The 23,054-nt window shown below is 41.6% G+C and overlaps 1 protein-coding gene across 3 annotated transcripts; it reads right to left on the reverse strand.

Annotated features, from left to right (window-relative positions):
- Positions 1-1,160: 1,160 nt before the first annotated feature.
- Positions 1,161-20,779, reverse strand: FAM174A (family with sequence similarity 174 member A). Of its 3 annotated transcripts, XR_015222931.1 has the most exons (4): positions 20,505-20,779; positions 11,289-11,423; positions 11,070-11,182; positions 1,573-1,610 (listed from the first exon to the last, which is right to left on the reverse strand). XR_015222931.1 is itself a non-coding variant. In XM_086629321.1 (3 exons), the coding sequence occupies exons 1-3, from the start codon at positions 20,777-20,779 to the stop codon at positions 1,589-1,591; spliced, it is 432 nt and encodes a 143-aa protein (XP_086485447.1). In that variant the 3' UTR covers positions 1,161-1,588. The 3 variants fall into 3 exon arrangements, 2 of the variants coding, with proteins under 2 accessions (XP_086485447.1, XP_086485446.1); XM_086629321.1 differs by lacking the exon at positions 11,070-11,182 and having other exon boundaries at positions 1,161-1,610; XM_086629320.1 differs by lacking the exon at positions 1,573-1,610 and having other exon boundaries at positions 11,069-11,182.
- Between the last annotated feature and the right edge of the window lie 2,275 nt (positions 20,780-23,054).

Below are 23,054 nucleotides of genomic sequence, written 5' to 3' on the forward strand. Positions count from 1 at the left end.
AGATTCCCCAATTAAACCTCTCCGAGAATCAGTGATGTGTTTTCATTTCAATTTTATCTTTAAATATGGGCAGAAAAAGTTGAGTACAAGAGGAGAGGAACCAAAAGAAAGACTTGCATTTATTGTAAATACAATATATTTCTCAGCTGTCTGCGGCACATGGGCAACCGCAGATGAAAATTACCTTGGGAGGCTGATTTAGCATCCATTACTTTGGACCTCATCTCTGTTGCTACTAGGGCAAAGTAAGTAGGTTTCAGTACAGCAAATCGCCTGGTACATGGTTAAAAACGCCTACAGCAGACCCCCTCCCCAATCCATCACTGTAGAAATAACCTTAAAGGCAAATAAGGTATTCCTATTTTGTTCAAACACCAAGAGGGGACTGAAGAAGCAGAAAAGATATTCCCTCTTTCCCTACAGCCCACAACACAGGAACTTTCAGGAAGCTTAGCCAGCCCCACCAGTATTGCTATAGCAAGTTTATGTCTTCATACTAGATATATACATAATTAGCAATAAATTTACACAGTAATTTTAATGAACTGGAATTTGAACACTTTGCATAATCAAGATTCCTGTGAACAGTTCAATACATTTTTGAAAAATTAGGTCTTCCAGGTCTTAAAGCTTGTTCTATTAATTTTTATGGCACTACCTAAAAATAAATGTAACTGCTGGATGCCAACTACATTCATGTGAATATTACCATTCATTTCATAGTAACAGCTGCTTCTGATGTCACTTTTTCATTTTAGAGTTACAGTAAATTTAGTATTTGACCTAGACTGTGTAAAGAGTACAAAAGTAAACAAGGCTACCCAAAGGCTTATCTCTGTTTCATCACAGGTCTGAACATCATGTGGACTACACCAGCAGCACCTTAAGGTCGTTGAGCAACATCTGTTCACACAAGCTGAAGACGGACCTTACAAAAAAATTCACTCAATAGTTGTAATCAGTAGTCTTAAGAGCAAAAAGAAGTTGCAGTATTGTGTTTTACAAGATCATATTAATATTCTTAAAATCCATAAAGTGTTGAAGTATCACGCTAAATGCTAGGAACACTGTATACAGTTTTTATTTGTTCACTAAAGTTTACATGAAACATGTTAATTTAGTTTAAAAAAGTCTCAACACAGAAGGCAGTAGTTTGGCTTTTTATTTGTAAAGGATAAAGCATTTCTTGAACTAAAACCAAGTTCTAACAACTCTGAGGAGTCCATAGAGGCTATGTTTAATTACAATTTAATATCAGCAAAAAAATTTGTTAATATTTCACACTACTGTAGAAAAAGTGCATGCCATACTTCTGACATAGAAGATTTGCAACAAGCGAAAAATACCATTTTAAAAGTAATCTCCTTTCCAAACAAGTTTTCATTTTAGTGCACTCTCTCCCCATAGGCTTTATATTTAGAATCCTCTATATACAAAAAGTACAACAAATTAGTGCAGTATTTATTGCAACAAATTAAGGATGCCATAATATACACAAATTAAATTAGTCTCCCCAGCTTGCATACCCTCTTGCTTCTTATTCCTCCCATGAAGCAGTCTCCTTCTCTGGTTCTAAGATTAAGTTCTTTCACTGAAAGGCACGTACTTCTCTACAACAGAAGAAACAGATGCATTAATCTGAAACGCCCTGTTTCAAGGGGAACTTTAGCATACGTTTTTGAAGACCAAACATTACAAAAAAACCCAGAGAGATGTAACATTTTAGTATTAAATTTGTGTGTAAAAACTCACGTTACCATATTACTGTGAAGCAAAACTCCATTCATTTAAAATTCCCAAATAGAGAGGCAATTCACTTACAAAAATGTGGGGTTTTACCATGCTGGATATATTTTTAAACTTCCAAGGCTTTTGAGTTCCTGCTCAAACTTTGGTTAAGTCGTGGCAACATTCCATAACTGGGATGCTATCTAAAACAGAGTAAGTGCTTTTCCTTCTGCCTTGCAGAGCAGCAAGTACTGCGTGTGTAAAGTGATTTAATGAGGATTGTAAAATATAAGTGTGATATATCTTTGATAAACAAAGATGTGATATTAGGATACTGTACCTCAGCTCAAATGTAGGCAAAGTTGCATGGTGAGAAACCAAAGGTTAGCATTTCAAACTTCAACATGTAACTGTATGCATTGAATAAAACGGCTGAAACATCCCATTCAGGTAACATGTCCCAAATTGAAGAGACTAGCTACATGGGTGATGACAACAGTGGGAGTATGCTTAAATTGCATCTATGTTACAACAGAGGACACTGTAGACTTTTTTCATATAGCTCTGAAAGAAAACAGCAACAACACTGGAGATAATAACCATATCAGCACACCAGTATACTAACACTGCTATGCTGATTTTAGGAAAGAAACCAGAGTATAGTCTTAAAAAACCTCAATTGTTTTATTCAAGAAAAATGAAAGCAGAGTGGATACTACTGCAGTCTATTAAGAGGTCATAAAGAAAGAAGGAAAAAAGACAATTATTTTCTATATAAACCAACACTAATATAATTTGCTGTCCATAACAAATGTATATGAATCCACTAGAACATGTAGATCAGAATTTCCTGTAACAGCATTTAGTTTTTTAGTGCCTTCCATTATGAGTTATGAGGGTAAGATTATTGACTGCAGTTAAGCAAAACTGAAACTGTGATTTACTTAACAAAAGACTAAACTTAAAAACAGTTAAAAGCCACTCTTCCTTGTTCCCTAACCAGTTGCTCCAAGTCTGACTGCATACTTATGCTACCTTAAGAAACCAAATCAACCATACCTCTGAATTACTGCAAAGGTCAGGACAAAGTGTAATGACACTTTTCAGCGACGCTCGGCGGCAAGGACGGTGAGTTCTGCGGCCGGGAGCTGGATTGGGGCGGAATAAGCGAGGCAAAAGCGCGGCATCGCCGGCGGGGAGCCAGGTTCTCCTGTGTCCCGGTTCCGGCAGTGCCTTCGTGACTGCTGACGCAGGGGGGCGGCCCCGGAAACTGACGCGGGAGATTTAAACGGCCCTGGGGAGCGCAGCGACCCGGAGCGGGCAAACAGGGGCGGGGCGCGGCAGAACTAGGGGCGCGGCAGTTTGCGCGGCAGTTCGCGCAGGGAGGGCGCCGACCCGGGACGTTTGCTGTTCCTGGTTCTCAGGATAACATGGCCAACACCCGCCTTAGAGCAAGGGCTGCAGCTTCGGCCGCGAGGTCTGCACCGGCTCCCCCTGCGGCAGTCGATGCCTCCGTGCAGACGGAACAGCCAAGGGGAGAGGCGGCGGTGCAGACCCTGGGCTGCAGGCAGTGCCTGGATCCTACTTCTGGGGCAGGCACCAGCCCTGACTGCAGAAGGTGCATCCAGGTGGAGGAGCTCCTGCGGCAGGTGGCTGAACTGCAAGAGGCTGTCAGGAGGCTGAGGGACATCAGGGAGGCTGAAAGGGAGCTGGATGCTTGGTTCCAGGCGCAGTCTGCACCCGAACCGCAGCAACCAGTGCACCAACCAGAAACCCCTCCACTGACACATAAGGTAAGTAAGAAGGCAGAAGATGCCAACAAATGGGAAGTTGTACGGCGCAGCAGGCGCAGCAGGAAGAAGCAGCAGCTTCCCCAGAACCCCACGATACCCCTGCAGAACCGCTTTGCCACTCTGCAGACCGAAGAAGTAAAACCTAGCACCTCGGGGGAGGCACTGGAGAAAGACGAGGCAGCTCAACCAACAAGTGTGGTAACTAGCGCCACCAAGAAAAAAAGGCGCGTGGTGGTAGTGGGTGACTCCCTCCTAAGAGGTACGGAGGCACCCATCTGCTGACCCGATGCACTGTCTCGGGAGGTATGCTGTCTCCCGGGTGCTCGTATCAGGGATGTTACCAAGAGATTACCTAGCCTCATACAGCCCACAGACTATTACCCACTACTGGTGTTTCATGTGGGTGCCAGTGATACAGCTGTCAGCAATCTGAAAAACATCAAAAGGGACTTCAGGGCCCTGGGTGCAGCAGTCAAGGACTCTGGGGCACAGATAGTGTTCTCATCAGTGCTTCCAGTCGAGGGGCAGGGACCTGCAAGGGCCAAACGTATCTGGCAGGTTAACTCATGGCTCAGGGACTGGTGCTACAGCCAGGGCTTTGGGTATTTTGACCATGGGGTAAATTTTGAGAAGCCTGGGTTGCTAGGGGCAGATGGCGTGCACCTAACCGAGAAAGGGAAGAAGGTGCTTGGACAAAGGCTTGCCAGACTTATGCAAAGAGCTTTAAACTAGTATTGCTGGGGGAGGGCGAGCACAGTTCAGCCTACTGCTGTCAGCATGGCGCCAGTGCCAGCACCGAGGGTCCAGAGGCTGAGGAAGGATCACAGGTATGTTCAAATGAACTTATGCTGCCACCCAAGAGAACCCCTGTCACTCCAGCCAGCGAGTCGGCTTTGTCGGGAGCCCAGCTAAAGTGTATGTACACCAATGCACGCAGCATGGGAAATAAACAGGATGAACTGGAGATGCGTGCACATGAGCAGGGCTACGACCTTATTGGCATCACGGAGACATGGTGGGACGACTCCTATGACTGGAGTGTCAACATGGAGGGGTATAAGCTTTTTAGAAAGGACAGGAAGGGGAGACGAGGAGGGGATGTTGCTCTCTACGTCAGCAAACGGCTGGAGTGCGTGGAGCTTCACCTGGGGTCGGAGGACGAGCTGACAGAGAGCTTACGGGTCAAGATTAGAGGACGGGGACGGATAGGGGATGTTACGGTAGGGGTCTGTTACAGGCCACCTGGCCAGGAGGACAGAGCAGATGAGGCGCTTTATAGCCAGATAGGAGCAGCCTCGCGGTCACAAGCCCTGGTCCTCATGGGGGACTTCAACCACCCTGACATCTGTTGGAGAGACAATACGGCAGGGCACGGGCAGTCCAGGAGGTTCCTGGAATGCGTGGATGACAACTTCCTCCTGCAGATGATAGAGGAGCCGACAAGGAGGGGTGCCATGCTTGACCTTGTGCTCACCAACAGGGAGGGACTGGTGGGCGATGTGAAACTTAAGGATAGCCTTGGCTGCAGTGACCACGACACAGTGGAGTTCAAGATCCATGGGGCAGCAAGGAAACCATTCAGCAAGCTCTGTACCCTAGACTTCAAGAAGGCGGACTTCGGCCTCTTGAAGCACCTGATGGGCAAAGTGCCGTGGGAGGTGGCCCTGGAGGGACAAGGGGCCCAGGAAAGTTGGCCCACATTCAAGGAGCACCTTCTCCAAGCTCAGCAGAGGTGCATCCCGACGAAGAACAAGTCAGGCAAAAAGACCAGGAGGCTGGCGTGGATGAGCAAGGAGCTCCTGGACCAACTGAAAATGAAGAGGTTAGCCTACAGAGGGTGGAAGCGGAGACAGATAGCCTGGGAGGAATACAGAGAAGCTGTAAGAGTGACCAGGGATCAAGTGAGGAAGGCTAAAGCCCTGAAGGAATTGAATTTGGCAAGGGATATAAAAAGCAACAAGAAATGCTTCTATAGGTATGTAGGGGACAAAAGGAAGTCCAAAGAGAATGTAGGCCCCCTCCGGAAGGATACTGGTGCTCTGGTTACCCGGGACATAGAGAAGGCTGAGGTACTCAATGAATTTTTTGCCTCAGTCTTCAATGGTAAAGCCTCTTGTCTTACCACCCAAGCTGTGGAAAGAACTAGCAGGGACTGTGAGGATGAACCACCGCCCACTGTACTTGAAGAGCAGGTTCGAGAACATCTGAGGAACTTGAAGGTGCACAAGTCCATGGGACCTGATGAGATCCATCCGCGGGTCCTGAAGGAACTGGCGGATGAAGTTGCCAAGCCACTGGCTATTGTATTCGAGAAGTCGTGGTGGTCTGGCGAGGTCCCCGATGACTGGAAGAGAGGGAACATAACCCCCATTTTTAAAAAGGGGAACAAGGAGGACCCGGGCAACTACAGACCGGTCAGCCTCACCTCTGTGCCTGGCAAGGTCATGGAGCAGATTCTCCTGGGAACCATGCTAAGGCACATGGAGAGCAAGGAGGTGGTGGGTGACAGCCAACATGGCTTCACCAAAGGCAGATCGTGCCTGACCAGCTTGGTGGCCTTTTACGATGGGGTGACAGCATCGGTGGACAAGGGTCGACCAATGGATGTCATCTACCTGGACTTGTGCAAAGCTTTTGACACTGTCCCGCACGACATTCTTCTCTCTAAATTAGAGAGTCATGGGTTTGATGGATGGACCACTCGGTGGATAAGGAATTGGCTCAATGGCCGCACTCAGAGAGTAGTGGTCAACGGCTCAATGTCCAAGTGGAGACCGGTCACAAGTGGCGTCCCTCAGGGGTCCGTGTTGGGCCCGGCCCTCTTCAACATCTTTGTCGGTGACGTGGACAGTGGCATGGAGTGCACCCTCAGCAAGTTCGCCGATGACACCAAGCTGTGTGGTGCCGTCGACACGCTGGAAGGGAGGGATGCCATCCAGAGGGACCTTGACAGGCTGGAGAGGTGGGCCCGTACCAACCTCATGAAGTTCAACCAGGCCAAATGCAAGGTCCTACATCTGGGTCGTGGCAATCTCAGGCATAAATACAGACTGGGTGGTGATTGGATCGAGAGCAGCCCTGAGGAGAAGGACTTGGGAGTACTGGTGGACGAGAAGCTCAATATGAGCCGGCAATGTGCTCTTGCGGCCCAGAAGGCCAACCGCGTCCTGGGCTGCATCAAGAGGAGCGTGGCCAGCAGGTCGAGGGAGGTGATTCTCCCCCTCTACTCTGCCCTCGTGAGACCTCACTTGGAGTACTGCGTCCAGTTCTGGAGTCCCCAACATAAGAAGGACATGGACCAGTTGGAGAGGGTCCAGAGGAGGGCCACGAAGATGATAAGAGGGCTGGAGCACCTTTCCTATGAGGACAGGCTGAAAGAGTTGGGGCTGTTCAGCCTGGAGAAGAGGAGGCTCCGGGGTGACCTTATAGCGGTCTTCCAGTACCTCAAGGGGGCCTACAGGAAAGATGGGGAGAGGCTGTTCAGGAGGGCCAGTTGTGATAGGACAAGGGGTAATGGTTTTAAAATAGAGGGAGGTAGATTCAGGTTGGATATTAGGAAAAAATTTTTTACTATGAGAGTGGTAGAACACTGGAACAGGTTGCCCAGAGAGGTGGTGGATGCTCCATCCCTGGAGACATTCAAGGCCAGGTTGGACAAGGCCCTGAGCAACCTGATCTAGTTGGAGATATCCCTGTTTGTTGCAGGGGGGTTGGACTAGATGACCTTTGAAGGTCCCTTCCAGCCCTAACCATTCTATGATTCTATGACATCTCCTGAGAAGAGAGTATCAGTATTATCAAGTTGTCCTCCGCAATTTTCTGATTACTTACACATTTTGTACTCCCTTTGGTAATTCTTGGTTAAGCAGTGATATGAAAACTGATTACTAAGCTTCAGGGCAGATGCAAAAGACTCAGTTGAAACAGGGGAAAGAAATTAACTGAAAAAAGTACATTCCCAATTAAAGATTTTTTTTTTAAGGTACTCCACACTAGTTTCCAAGCTTCCCTCCCAGCAATGCTATTGCTTTGCAAAGTTTGGACAGCATTTTATCAAGGTGTTCTATACAGATTTGTGGAGTAAGTTCACATTGTTCAGCACTGTACTCCTCCTATACATAAACACTGTTTCAAGATAAAAAGTAACTTCTAAAATTTCGAGAGCTCCTGCCCATAAAGGAGAACACAGCAAGCTCTCAATACACACAAAGTATATTCATATTATTAACTACACATAACTGAAGTCCTTGTTTTCTCAAGCTCTCAATATCAAAATAATGTTTTTGATCATTTAAGCACTTAGTTTCTGAGCTATCTTGAAACAACAGTAACACCTTCCTTTATTATGTATAGTTACTCTCTTCTGAAGGTATTACTTCTGATCTATTTAGTCAGTTTTCCTTAGCAAGTTAACAGAAACGTGTTGGAATTAAGCCTGATCACTCAGTTACTCCAATTATTTTTCTTGCAGTTTGACTGTGAGGTTGACATTATCATCTCTTCTGTGAGAAAACACCTAATTTTAAGTATTTTGCAGCCCCATAGGGCAAAAATAAAGGTTTGCCTGCACCACAAGTTACATCAGTCTATGTACTTTACTCCAGACTATGACACGTTCAAACATTACATGCCACTTCTCTCTCCACTTTTCCTGGGCAATTTGGAACTTAATAATCAAAACATCACATACTGGTTTTCCAGCTGAAGCTGGTGCTTTTAAAATTAAATACTATTTATCTAGCAGAAGTTCTTTTATCAACAAGATATAGCGGGTGAGGAACTCTATTAAAATAAATACTTGATTTATCCTACAATAGCTATGCCATCAGCTAAATGAAACACTAATAATGTATTCAAACTGTTTGTACCGTATGTCATCCAAATGACCATTTTTATTAGTAATCTACTTTCAAATAATTCCAAATTGCCTGGTATAGCTAATCTAAATGATGATTTGCTGTAGTACTTCAATTTAAAGAGGGGCTGAACATTTGGCAATTAGGACAGGGTTTTTTGGTGTAGTTTTTTGGGTCTTTGTTTTCCAACTACAACATTAATAACACCATTTTTTTGGTAGTTTTCACAGCTAAGGTCAAGTGCAGTTCAAAGTCTGCTGTCTATAGTTACAAAGAGTCTGCTTTAATGCAAGTTCATTTCTTAATCATAAACCTAATTCATTTCAACCACAGATCCATAGAAAGTGCAGTGGCAAAAAAAATAATTTAGGACATATTTTGACAAAATACATATTGGGACCAGAGGTAGGGCAATCCATAAGACAATCACTTCATTGAGTATGAGTTTCCAAGATAAATTTTGAAGAGGAATAAATCGAATATGCTCTACCTGGTTGAATAACCACAACAGAAATACATAGAATCCTTGGTACAGCCCTATTTAGCTTTTAGAAGTTCTCAGTTTGTGTCTTTAGAATGGCAGGCAGTTAACAAGCATATATACATATCAGCATCACCCTAGCATGTTTTTTGAGGCAAAAAGGGAAAAGTAAAATAAAAATAAGGACCTCAGTCTAAACCATGCTTCTCTTCTTACTGTCCTCACTTCTGTTTTGTCCTTACACATCCTGTTATAGACAAGAATGAAGCACCCAAGAAGGAAATAACTCAAGTATGTAAACCAGGTAAGAACAGTATCTATCTGCTTTACATACTTTGATTACTTCATAAGCAGCTGCAAGACCATGGCTGCAAATTAGATTTGTAACAATTTAAAACTACTGTGCATATTAGATAATTCTACAGTAAAATAATTGAATGAAAATTTTTTCTCCCTCAAATTGAAGTGTTTAGAAACATACAGGGGTTAAAAAAAAAAAAAAAAAAAGAAATCTAACCTCTGAAAACCTTTGATACTGTTTTAGTGAACTTTCCCTCTAGGGTTTTCATTGCTTCTATTTGAAGGTATGCAAAGAAGTTTAAAGAAACAGATATAAACACTTTGAGGTGGTTTTGTAGCTTCAGACTTCAAAAATACAATCTTTTTGATGTAAATATACAGTAAGCTTCAAGCTAGGAATTTTAGATTTATCTGTAGAATGTGCATAAAATTTAGACAGCAACCTACTAAAGTAAAAGCGTATGGTTAAAAGATGCATGCTACCATTTCAGTGTCTGGAAAGCTTAATATAAAATTTCCAAAATAGGTAAACTGAAATTTATTATAAGCAGTCAAAAAAATCGGAACACCTATCTACATGCATAAGACACGTATTTCAATACCACTTATTAACACAGCCTCCTCTGCACTAGAAGACACAGCGTATATACCTATTAACGTAGTAAATAGTATAGACCCTTTAGATGAAATACTGCTCGAGACATAATCAGCTCCTTGAAGCTTAACAACAAATACAACCATGCTTAATATCCAAATAAGCATACAAGAGTACAAATTAATTTCTATAACATGAATACAACAATACTGTTGTTAATTGTATAATATTGATTGTTAATAAGGACTAGCCATATTACCACGCTCATTCCTAGTAAAAAGGTTACTTTAAACTCCTGTAAATAAATATTTATGAGGAAGTATCATGTTAACTGTTCATCAAATATGTCAAAGTATACTAAGTATGCTGAGTTACAGGAAAATTTAAAAGATCTAGTAAAGACACTGAGGGAATTCCTGGATATAATGTGACAATTATCTATTACATAATAGGTGTAATTTATATTGAAGACGACTGGTAACATGGAGTAACTTTAAATGCCACAATATAGAGCAGTAGTAAGTGGAGATATTCCAACTAGTTTCTTCTAATGTATCAGGGAGAGAAAAAGGGAAGAGCAACTTTGACTTACGAAAAAAGTTTAATCTGAAAGACTCCCCCTAAGGGACAACGGTAAAAAAGACTGGACCTTGCACTTCAAGTTCCAGAACGGCATCCGAAGCTGTTTCCTAATAAATAGCAGAACATCTGACTTACTACTTCAATACTTTTAATTCATTTGACATATATATTGCATTTGTTGAATTGTTTTGCTTGAGACTTTATCCAGTTTCATTGTAAACAGTGTGGAATCAATTACTAGTCGTGACTGGCAGAATTCATCATTTTATCTCTTCTGATACTTGACAGTAGTCCTCACTATGACAATTCTATCAAATTTTGCATTATGTCTTTGCATGTGAAGTGTGATGGCATTACTCAATAAGGAAAACTTTTAAGTTTATATTACATAAGTTTAAGTTTGAATTGATCATAATGCTTAAGCATAAAGACAATAAGGAAATGTAACAAAATTTTCCTGTATCTACATAGTTTCAGAGAGTTACTTAGGAATATATGTGCCTTTCTGAGCAGCAGTATCAAATCTAAAACTTGGTGCAGGATCATCACCAACTAACTGCTGACTAGCAATGAGAAAGCAGAATGAAGCTGCTGGAAGCAGAATCCACAAGAAAGAATACACAGGAAAAATTGAGAAGCCTCCACAATAAAATAAAAGAGAAAGCTAAAAGCTAGTTGTTGATTTTAGCATAAGCTTCAACAATGACACTGTATTTGTAACAAAAATATCCTACCTTCCTGGTCATTTCTCTGGAACTCATACGCTGAAGACAAATGGTGTTTATCTTCTTGCCCACTAAATTCTTGCCCATTTAAAATTCAAGTGATCTTGACATCCCTTCTCCAACTACATGCATATGAAACACAGTAATGAGCTTTCTCAGTGAAACTGCTTATCATTCATACTCCTTCACTTCTATTGCTAGAAGTACATTCAGCATCTCTATACAAACCTTCGAGGATGATTGGCATCAAATAGTGTTGTATCATCATCATCATCATCTTGTTCTAATGGGGTCAGCTCCATGTTTTCTATGTTTGTATCCAAAACTCCGTATCTTCGGGTTTTTCTGTTTCGCCTTCTGAGCCTGAAATGTATTTTAAAACATTTAAGTTCCATAAATTCTTCTCTACTTTCTATTTCAACAATGTAAGAAAATTATCTCTTAAATACAGCCATACTAATGCTTATCATAAATTTTAAAAAGCTTAGTATATGTAAAATTCACATACTCAGCTCTGTGAAATTCAGAGATCAGACAATTCGAAGTGTCAAGAGTTTATATGAAATGATTAAGGCCAGCAAGAAGGTCACTTGTAGTTTCGTACAGAATTATTGTAGTGAATATGAAAAGTTTATACAGGCCCTTGGTAGTTAAATGCAAGATCCAGATAAAAATACATGCAAAAGTATACTTCTAGCAGACCTTACAATAAGAAAAAAAAATTGTCTTGATACATATTCTCTGTGTTCTATGTGTCTCTATAGAACAGCAGATCAAATTGGAGAGAAAACAAAATTATAGCAGAGACAAGACACACATCACAAGTCATGGGTGACATTGAAACTTTTTATTATAATTCATGAAGTCTTTTACAGCTATCAATTTAAAAACACTGTTTATAACTACCCTTTGGAATAACAGAGAACTTGTAGAGTCAATGTCTTGTATGCTTCACAAAACACGGAATGAAGAGGCAGTGATTCACATTTCAGGATTAAGGCACAATGCTTATTGCAGATGAACCAACTGCATCTGCTTTTCTGATTTTCCATGGCTTCTCTGCACAGGCCTGGGTCGCACGTAAGTCCCATGCACACTGAACTGTTCTGTTTGGCTTTGCAGAATTGCTCTTATATGCACTGAATATGCCTTGCTCAAGTCTTTGAGGAACAGGTACCCAGTTTACTAGCCACTCAGTAACACTATGTAAATGCATCTGTTTACAAAACGCAGAGTCACTTCCAGTTACTGTATACTAGCAAATGGTAGCTACGTGAAAGCTACTGGACTTGAATAAATCTGCTTTCTAGGCATTTAGCGCTATACTCCAAGGTGACAATAGCCCTTCCTTTTAGAAATGCCAAAATTTACAAATTTAAGCTTAGATGCCTAGGAAAGGTGTTTACAACATTCAGGAACTACAACACTGGATATTTCAGAGCTAATAATAAAAAGATTAAGTTATTAAGTATGTACAACATATTATCTTACTATAGTATGAACCATCATGCTATGTATAATATATTACACTATGCACCACTTTAACCACCTTGTAAGAGAGATTAAATACGATACTGAGATTCTCAGCTTCGGATTCTGTCCTGAATTCTAATGTGCTTAAGGAATTTTTTTTTAATATTTAACTTGAAAAAGATTCATCTTTTTATACCAGGGCAACTTTGAAAGAACACACAGCAGCATCTAGTCTTGGTTTAGACTGTACTCCAGTGAATTAGACCTCCTTTTGGAACTGAGAAGTAAATGTAACCTTGTTAGGATGGGAAGGTTAAAAAACATACCTTTCTTCAATGTGCTCCAACTTTTGATATTATAAAAAGAAATAATCAGCACAATCATCTCCTGTACCCTCAACTATGATTTGAAACTGCAGCAACTGTTGTGCCAGGCATTTAAGTGCTTTAGCACAACTTAAAGTACCTAACTTTATTTTTTAAAGCTAGGGCTAATAACAAAGATGCAAATTTCACCTTTCGGTTCTAGAAAAAGTTCCTTCCATTTTCATCCTTCGTTTCATCCGGCCTTTAGTCCTCAACATAGAAAGAAGTTGTATACTTCATAGCACCAAGTAGAAGAAAATTCTAAAATTTTAAGATTAAAGCATGATGAAAAACATGGTTGTTTCATACATAATGTGTCTTCTGTTTTGTTTTTACTAAAGTAGAAGCCAAGCAACTGGCACTAGAACAAGCACTCCCAGATATTCTAACAGACGAGACATTATTTTGAACACAAATAAAATATGAAATGAAGGACAGGCAGTTCATGCTATTTGTATAGTCAATATTTCTGTCAATCTCACTACACCCTTTACTTTTTTTACTTAATGGGGTAAAAAGGAAAGTGAGTCGCTACTATAAGTCAAGAATAACCGAAGACAATCATAGCAAATGTCCAGATTGCAGATAACAAAAAAAAAAATCTTATCAAAAGGCTGACACAAATTTCTAAAGTCAAACAAATGCTGTTGATAAAAGGATAAAAGAATTACTTGTGACATGAAAATTTTCTCTATACACAGATTAATCAAAAGACTAAAGCTAAAAGGATACTGGAGATGCTTATGCAACATATGTGTATGGTCATAACTATGACACTAGACCAGTGTAATGAGTGTTAACAAAAACTAACTGAAAACCTTTTACCCTGTGACTGATAGGAAGAAAACCTAAGACAAAATCCCAATTTCATTAAATCAGTAGTGCTCTCTATGCCTTTCACGAACTTAACGGATAATTTTTATCTTTGTAGTTACTATTGATACCGTGGGCTCTAATAAGATAAAGTCATGAAAATGGATTTAAAGTAGATAAAAATTTAATGCTATATTTCTACATACTCAGCCCCAATCTCCTCTCAAATACAGCTAAAAGCAGTAGAGGAATCCACAAATATTAACAGACATTATCTGACTAACAGCAGAGATGGCATAGAGACTGTTAAACCAAGAGGAAGGCTAAATAAGAGAAAACTAAGAAATGTTGGGTGAAAAAAAAAGGCAGAAAGTATGTTAAGAAAATGAGAATTGAAGCAAAACGACAGGTTAAGTTTAAAGAACATCCAGTGACTGCAAGGGACTTGCAAGGGTGGGAAGAGTTAAAAAAACTCCACAGAGCAAGGTGAAAAACTGTCACTACATAACAAGAGACCGCCTTTTTCGGGACATACAATTACAAAATTGACTGCTGACAGAAACCTCAATATCTGTCATCTCAGACAGTTACATGTTAGCTTAGATCCCAGAACTTCCTTGTACAAAAAGGTATTCTCAATCATATATCCCCAAGTTTTTTGAATGTTTATCTGCTGTATCGAATACAAACCTCTTCTAAACACATCTACACCAAATAGTGGCAGCAGAATCATTAAAAATCAAAAAGCAACAGTGCAAGGTACATTTACATAAAAGAATTTTCACTTTTACACAAGAACTTGACCACTCATTGATTTAGTTTTGTGTATCAACACATTGACAGGGTACATCTTGAGAAACTGCAGTTATTTTCAGTGACAAATACCACTTCACTTAGAAGAGGCAAACTTCTTTCAAGCAACAAGACAGTTCAAACACAATTCTTACTGGAATCTGACACCAAGTAAATACTTGGTTCACAGTAATACTTGTCCTTAATTCCACTCAGAAAACTAATTTAGCATAATAATTGTGTAAAATATTTTTTTTCCAAGGACCTTTCCAGTATTTTCTGTGTAGAACATAGCATTGTAGGATTTGCAGGATAATGGCTGCTTATAAGCTGAAGTAACTTCAACAGCTTCAAAATAACTGTCCACCTTCTTTTAGGTAAATCCTGAACAATGGAGATGTAAATGTAGTCTGAAACAACCTACTCTGTCCTTAGACTGTCGTAGAGAGAAAAAAAAAAACACTGCATGTGTTAGAGAAAAACCTAGCCAAACAAAAAGAAAACAGATTTCTTGCTTTCTTCTCTAATGAGGTGGCTTTTCAATGCTAATGATCACACAGAGAAGCTAGTTCTATTCATCAAGTTTGCAAATGCTTTCCAAAAAGTTCAAGACTTCCTCATTCTACTGTCCTATGATCCCACTACATGTAAATTCAAGAAACTTAAATTTAATTTAAAAGGCTGGGATAAATCCATACTGTATTAGTGCCATGAATGAAGTTCTACTCTAGGAGCATAATCAGCAGCACCTTTTCTTAAAAGAAGACTGACAAATACAGCAGCACTGGTCTAACAGAATTAGTTAAGATTAATAAAAGATTGACCAGGGCTTACAATACATACATAGAATTTCTATGATTACACACACCGTATAAGGCATACTCATTGCAAACTGCAAGCTTAACATATAAATGTCTCTAAATGCTAAAAAGAAGTGTTGGCACCAAACGACATTTTTCTGTAGTCATTTCCACCTATAAGTGGACAACAAACAAGCTATATTACACTTTTGTAATTCTTCCGGGTGAAAGGTACTACCCTTGTTTCAAGCCACAAACACTTCAAAAAAGATCAGTTCAATAAAATAGTAATTGCTAATCACCCTGTCTTTTCAGGTAAAGTGTCTTTCTTCTAGAAGCTTTTTACTGTTAGTAAATTCTACAATAAATCAACCTCCTCAACCCATCACCCTTCAGGTTCACAATATTTTAGAGGATTCTGAGAAGTATGTGCCAAGGAAACTGCAGCTCTCCAAAAACCTCAACCTATAGACAAGCTTTGCTTATGGGCCAGTATATGTCTTCTCAAAAGTTTAACTGAGACTTTCTTGCTCAATAGCTCCAAAACCAGACTACTTTCAAATAAGTGGTTTAGTTATGGGAAACACTCAAGAGCTCTGCCAAAGTATCATGGAAAAGTTCAGCAACATTCTATGTGACAGAAATAAGTCTTCTCTGTCCCAGAGTTGACCTAGTGCTGGGAAAGTTCCATTGTAAAGTTTTCTCATACCTTGTGCTACAAAATATGGTAGAGTTAAATCACATTATCCATCGACACATATTTTTAAAGAAATTTATTTTTCTTGAACTATGAGTTACATCCGTTACAAAAAACATCCTCATAAAGTTATTGCTTGAAGCTAACTGAGCCTTTCTTCTGTGACAGGCACGCATGAGCTACAGATTTCACATCTGTGAAAGACATTTGGTAATCAACCTTTAACAGGCTTATCGATAACTTCCCAGAAATTTGTTTTAAATTAAACTCATGATACACAATTCATACAAAAACATATTTTGAATGTCTTACTTAGCATGCCAAATTATGTAGCACACTTTTCTCCAAAAAGAAGAAAAGCTATTTCACCTCATCTGCTACATCTGTTTTCTCATCATCCCAGAAAGACTGAAGACCTAAGGCCCTACACTTCTTCCTACATAAACACAGAATAAGACCTTTGTCTGCAATAGGCTTTAAGTTCAAAAACCAAAACTCTCAAGACAGAGCAATAAGGAGAAAAACCTGAAGAACGTATGAGTTGTAACCTTAGCCGCCCTTCTATGCATCATGAATGGCAATCACGCACATGAGGTATTTTATCTAAGTATCAAAGCTAAGAAGCAATAAAACTACACCGGTAGACTGAACAAGGCATCACTGTGCCTCAGTTTTCTTATTACTAGCTCTGATGGATCTGGTGTATGATCTTTGCACTACATACTTCATTCTTTGCAAATCTTCTGTTACAAATGGAGTTTGCTATATACCAAAATAAAAATCCACGAAAGCCAAAACCTTCTATTGTAATTGGCAGAATTAGCTATTGCAGCAAACCAAGCCTGTGCAAGCAAGACTTCCAGTCCAAGTGACTCTAGAAAAGACTAAGGCTTCACTATAATAAAAACTTTTTTCACCAACGTTATTGGAGAAAACCAAAAAACAGTAAGAGCATCAACAGAAAAGAAATAGATTTTCTTACTGCGAGAATGGTAAAACACAGAAACATGTTGCCCTGAGAGGTTATACAATCTGTGTAATTAGAGATACTCAAAACTCAACTGCACAAGCGCTGAGCAACCCGCAGTAGGTGACCCTGTCATAAGCAGGAAATTGGACTATTCAATCTCCAGTGATTCACTCTGTGATTGTCCATTTCAGTTGTCACAACTATTGACAATATCTCCCAAACTAAATTTCTTAGTGTACCAGGAGAAGGACAGGTGCAAGCAGCCTAATCTTTATGATCAGTGGGTTCAAAAACAAGTCCCCATACAAAACTAGAAATGAAATTAAGATTATTTTTTTTCCTGACAGAGAAATTGTATCATCAGCAGTATCACTTCAAAAGGTGGTTAGCAGATTGCTACAGTTTACAGAACCATTCTCAATCAAAATCTTTCTCCTAAGTGAGAGAAATCAAGTGTTAGCCACATTAGCAAAGTTACATCAGGTTGCACAAGAGTTTCTTGGAAATTTATTTTCAGGGCGCCACCTTCGAAGAAAGTCACAAATCTCTGAAAACAGAAAAGTCATACCTTTATCAGAATGTATAAAATTTATAAAAAGGACAAGATTGCTACCTTCCTGAATCAGGCAATGCTTTGGCTGAAGGTATCTCAACAGAAAGTAACTAGATTTTCCAGGCAATGTCTTTACCAGAACTTGAAAAAAAAAAAGTTTTATTTCAAAATTACAGATCTTTCCTCCGAATAAATGAAGTTGAAGGATATGTATATATTAAGATAGAATAGACTAGACTAGACATTTTAGTTGGAAGGGATCTACAATGATTATCTATTCCAACTGCCTGACCGCTTCAGGGCTGACCAAAAGTTAAAGCATGTTATTAGGGGCATTGTCCAAGTGCCTCTTAAACACTGAAGTCATAGCACATTGACCACTTCTCTAGGAAGCCTGTTCCAGTGTATGACCAGCGCGTTGGTAAAGAAGTGCTTCCTGATGTCAAGTCTGAACCTCATCATGCGCAGCTTTGAGCCACTCCCACGCGTTCTATCACTGGATACCAGGGAGAAAAGATCAGCACCTCCCTCTCCCCTTACACTCCCAGGAAGCTGTAAAGAGTAATAAGGTCATCCCTTGGGCTCCTGCTCTCCAAACTAGGCAAGCCCAGAGTCCTTAGCCGCTCCTCACAAGACATGCCTTCAGTCCTTCCATCAGCTTTGCTGCCCTCCTCTGGACCTTCACATCCTTCTTAAATTGTGGGACCGAGAACTGCACACAATACTCAAGGTGAGGCCACACAAACACTAAATATAGTGGGAGAATCACCTCTTTTGACTGGCTAGTTATACTGTGTTTGACGCATCCCAGGATGTGGTTTGCCCCTCTTGGCTGCCAGGGTACACTCCTGACTCATATTAGGCTTACCATCAACGAGCACCCACAGGATCCCTTTCTGCAGGGCTGCTCTCCAGCCACTCCTCTCCCAAACTTATACTTGTATTTGGTGTTACTGCGTTCCACGATGCAGAAGTTGACATTTGGACTTCTTAAATTTCATGCCATTAATCACTGATCAATTCTCCCAATCTATCTAGACTCCTCTGCAAGGCATCTTGTCCCTCAAGAGAGTCAACAGCACCTCCCAGTTTGGAATCATCAGCAAACTTACTAATGATGCATTCAACATGTGCATCCAGAGCGTTGATAAATATATTGAACAGGACTGACCCTAGAACTGAGCCTTGAGGAACACCACTGGAGACCAGTTGCCAGCCAGATGTAGTCCCATTCACTACAACCCTTTTTGCTCTGCCCTTCAGCCCGTTCTTGACAGTGCATCATGAAGCCACTTAGCCCACAGTTGGACAATTGGTCAAGAAAGTTGCTGAGGGACAGTATCAAAAGCCTTACTAAAATCCAGAAAAACTACATCCACCACCTTCCCTTCATTCACTACGGGGCTGACCTAGCTGAAAGTTTGTAAAAAGCCCTGAAATATTAATGTCTGATTAAAACACATATGGTTTCTTCCTGAGAAAATCTTTCAAATGGAAACTGGGAGGTTTGTACCTAAACCTTACATTTCCTATACAACTATTGTCAAAAATATTTTTGGCTACAAGTTCAAATTCAAAACCATGTGCTTCATCTACTCTGAATTTCAGAAGCAAGATGCAACAGAAAGATGCTGCAGAATTACAGAATAACATGAGGTTTAACCTTCCTGTTTACAGTGGCACTCCAGTTTCAAATGTAGAACAGTAGCCTTTCTATTGCCAAAACCAGAATATCAAATAATTGCCACTCATTCAGAAAATAATGGCAGTAGATGAGAATTCCTTCTCCAGTTCCTGCAATGAGAGGCTTTTATTTATTTTTTTGGCCTTTCCATAGTACTACTCAGAACTCCAAATACAACAGGCTACTGTTAGGAAGAACCACAACACTGAATAGTGCTCCTGTCCATTTTCACTTGCTTAAAAGATTATGCTGTTTCCTTTAAGATATGGTACCATCAAGATATGCATTCTACTGAAAATAATATTGAAGGCCCCTCAAGAGTGATCTGTACGAGCTATGGAGCAATCAGGATATCCTAGTTTACTTGGACTGCATGTGCCCCACACAGATGACCGTCTTTCAACCATCTTTCTAGAATAAATGGTGAAGATATTCGACGCAGTAACCACCAGTATACCTAACTAAAATAGAAAGTACATATAGAGCTCGCTAGATAATGAATGTGCTTTATGCATAATCACATATTTGGGCTTGCTCAGAAGAGTTCACAGTTTAAGCATAAGAGAGAGTAAGTTAAACTGCAACTACAAAACACAGCAACAGACACTGTAATTAACCGTAAAAACATATAGGAGTTTTGCAGTCAATAGCTTCCGTGAGAAACATAAAGGCAGTTGACTAGTAGTGCAAGCTTTTTAAGGGCCCTTTTCTTCAGAAAGCACGAAATACATAAGTTTACTGAAAAAGAAAGTATAAAAGAAAGATGTTTACTGACACAGAAGGGGAGATGGACAAATTTAGCAGCTCAGCAAGACAGAAGTCTGCAAACGGGGCAAAAATAAACCACAGAATGCACAGCATTAAATTCAGGTAGACTAATGGATGTCAGTAGTGGCACGTCCACTTGAAGAGAACAGGAGTGAGACAGGAAAGGGCCGACACTGCTACGTGATATCACTGCTTTTAGCGGAGCCCGACCGAGCACCTTTCCGCTCATACGCGGCAAGGAGGTGGCACCAGAAGTCCCCTAAACGCCGCAGCCAGCGGCGCTCTGCGCACGCAGCAGAAACAAGTCCTGTTCGGCAGCCCCCAGCCAGGAACCGAGTGGACCGTGACAGCCAAAACAACCAGCCGGGCCCGGCGCCGCGCTGGCAGCACCAGCAGTGCCGGCTCCGGCCCTGGCCCCTTGGCGACACGCTGTCTCCCCACAGTAGCCTGGAGCGGGCAGCAGCGCTTCCCTCGCTCGCCCGCCCGCTCCCCCCGGCAGCGCTTCAGCCGGCGCAGTCCCTGCCCTCACCGCACGGTCCGGATCACGAAGTAGACGATAAGGGCGGCGCTGGCCAGCACCAGCACGGACAGGGCGCGCTGGGTCATGGGCTGGCCCTGCTCGGGCGGCGCCAACGCCTCGGCCAGGCGGCTGCTGCTGCTGCTTCGCGTGGCGCCCCCGCCGGCCACCTCCGTGGGGCGCGGAGAGGCGGTGGCGGCACTCCTGGGTAAAAGGGCCGCCGCTGCAGCCTTCTCGCAACAGGCAGCCAGCAGCAGCCCCGCCAGGAGCCAGGGCAGCGGACACATGTCACCCCCCCCCGCGTGCCCGGCGCACACCCGCACCTCCCCTGCCGCCCAGCGCGGCCTAAGCGCTGCCGGGCGCTGCCGCCTTCCGGAAGCGGAAGCGTTCATAGGCCGGCACCCACCGCTGCCATGGAAGCGTTGGCGGGCAGCCCGCTCCGCTGCTGTTTGCAGTCACGAGGCGGGGCCCGGCGGGAGGTGCAGTGTGGGCGAATGGCGGCGGGCGCAGGTTCCCTACGCCCACCAGGGATCCTGCTGCCCCGGCACTGCAGCGCTACCTTCCGCTCGAGCGGCCCGCTTTCCTCCTGCCGGATCCGCTGAGCGCCCGCCGGGAGCACTTGAGCTGCTGTGCGGGTGGCCGGGCGCGCCAGCTGCCAGGTCCTGCGGGCGTGCGCGGGACAGAAGCCGCGCGGGACAGGTGGTGAGTCGCGCGGAGGGGCGCGGCTGCGGCGGCAGCGCCCACAGCTGCCTGCTCTGCTGTCTGCCTGTTGGGCCGCGTTCAGGCATTCAAGACCTGGAGCTCGTTTGTGTAGGTCAAACTAGTAAGAGACGTTCATTTTCTCGGTCATAACGGCCAGATGTTAAGGATATGGTGATGAAGTACCACATTTGTGATCTGCTTGACTTCTCACGTATTAAATCTTTATGTGAAAAGGTTAAGAAAAGATAAGCAGAAGGAGGGTCTGGAAAATATTAGGGCCTGAAGACTTTAATTTTTACTTCAGTGGAGGTCAAATGGTATAAAGATCAGGAAAGTAGTTGTGTCTCAGTGGGCCACAACCAAAGGTGTTGGAGCAGTGAGTATGTTATGAAACAAGCGGGCATTCACGAACTTGTGAGACAGGACCTTGACTTAAGTTAACGCTTTGTACAGAGTGAATCTGCTGTAATGTTTAATACGCATGTGTCACAGGTGTTACTTAGTAAATGCCTTTCCAGTAGGATAGTCCTTTAATTGTTAAGAGTCCATTGTTAGATTATTTTCTTTGACTCCTTTTTTGTGAAGAGTAAACTACAGCAAGACTTTCAGCGGTCAGATGTGCATATAGAAGAGGAAATCCACATTGGCAGTAAGCGCTTTTTCATTTGTCACAATGTGGAAGGAAATCGATAAAATACCAGAGTAGCAAAGAAGCCTTGTACAGTAAAATTTCTGCAGTTGAAGTAACGTGGGTAACAACCAGATTTTGAGTGTGAGCAGACTTGCTTAGGTATCCAGAGGCCTTAAACTTTTCAGTTTATCAATTGTATTGGGTCATGTAAATATAGATTTATGTCACGTCATATAGATAATTTCAATGATGATTAGTTAATAAACTATTAAAAAGTTTAGCTGTTAGTTAACTCAGAAAATAATTTCAACGTCTTGTGTCATACAAACAATGAGGCAGAATTTGGAAAGGGTGAAACTGATTTAAATGTCATGTGTGTCATTTAACTATGATCTGTATGTCTTTTTGAAAAATCGTGGTCCTTTTTATGGGAATATTGTTTTATGTGCTTTGAACTGCAGTTTTTGCTGAAGGTTCTGAAGGGAACATGTGAGTAAACTTTCTTGATAGCTTTTTCCATGGTTTATAACTTTGATAGAGCTTTACTGATTCACCTCTTCCCACCTTCGATATCTATCAAACTTCTTCCCCATGCATTCCCTTGAAGTCTGTTTCTTCCTGACAAGCCCAAGCAACTGCCTTCCAGCACAGTGGCTTATGACTGAGGAAAGTGTTATGTTCAAAAGTCAAGGAGGAATACTTTTTAGAACATCAGTCATTTATGTAAAACTGTCCTAAGGAAATGCAAATGATGCATGGACTGTGTAAGATGTAGCAGTGCTTAGATACTCAGGAGAATGTGGTGGCATATTGCTTGGCAAACTATGTCAGACGCAAAGTATGAGGGAGAAAAGGCATTTTTTGACCAGGACAAAGGCATTGTCTTGGTCAGTGAAGACTATGGCATGACTTAATATTTTCATTTTTCAATGTCCATATTTGCAAAACTACCCTCCTTAAAACTGAGGGTTCTAGTGCTGTGTGGCCAGGGAAAGTTGTTTTTTGAAGTTTTTTCTAAAATGGAAAGCTATTACTCTTATTTCAAGGTAAGATATTCTTTGAGTTTTCAGAATAGAGAACAGAAGTACAGCAATTTGTATTCTTTATTTTGAAACAAAAACAATTATTGAAGTCTTCGTAGATTTGGTTTTTTTTTAATCATTGAAATATAAAAATTTGTTTAATATTCAAGTCATGTATAAATAGACTTCAAGTTGTAGGCAAAAATT

The sequence above is a fragment of the Tauraco erythrolophus genome, chromosome Z (genome assembly GCF_009769465.1).
Source record: "Tauraco erythrolophus isolate bTauEry1 chromosome Z, bTauEry1.pri, whole genome shotgun sequence".
NCBI classification, from domain to species: domain Eukaryota; kingdom Metazoa; phylum Chordata; class Aves; order Musophagiformes; family Musophagidae; genus Tauraco; species Tauraco erythrolophus.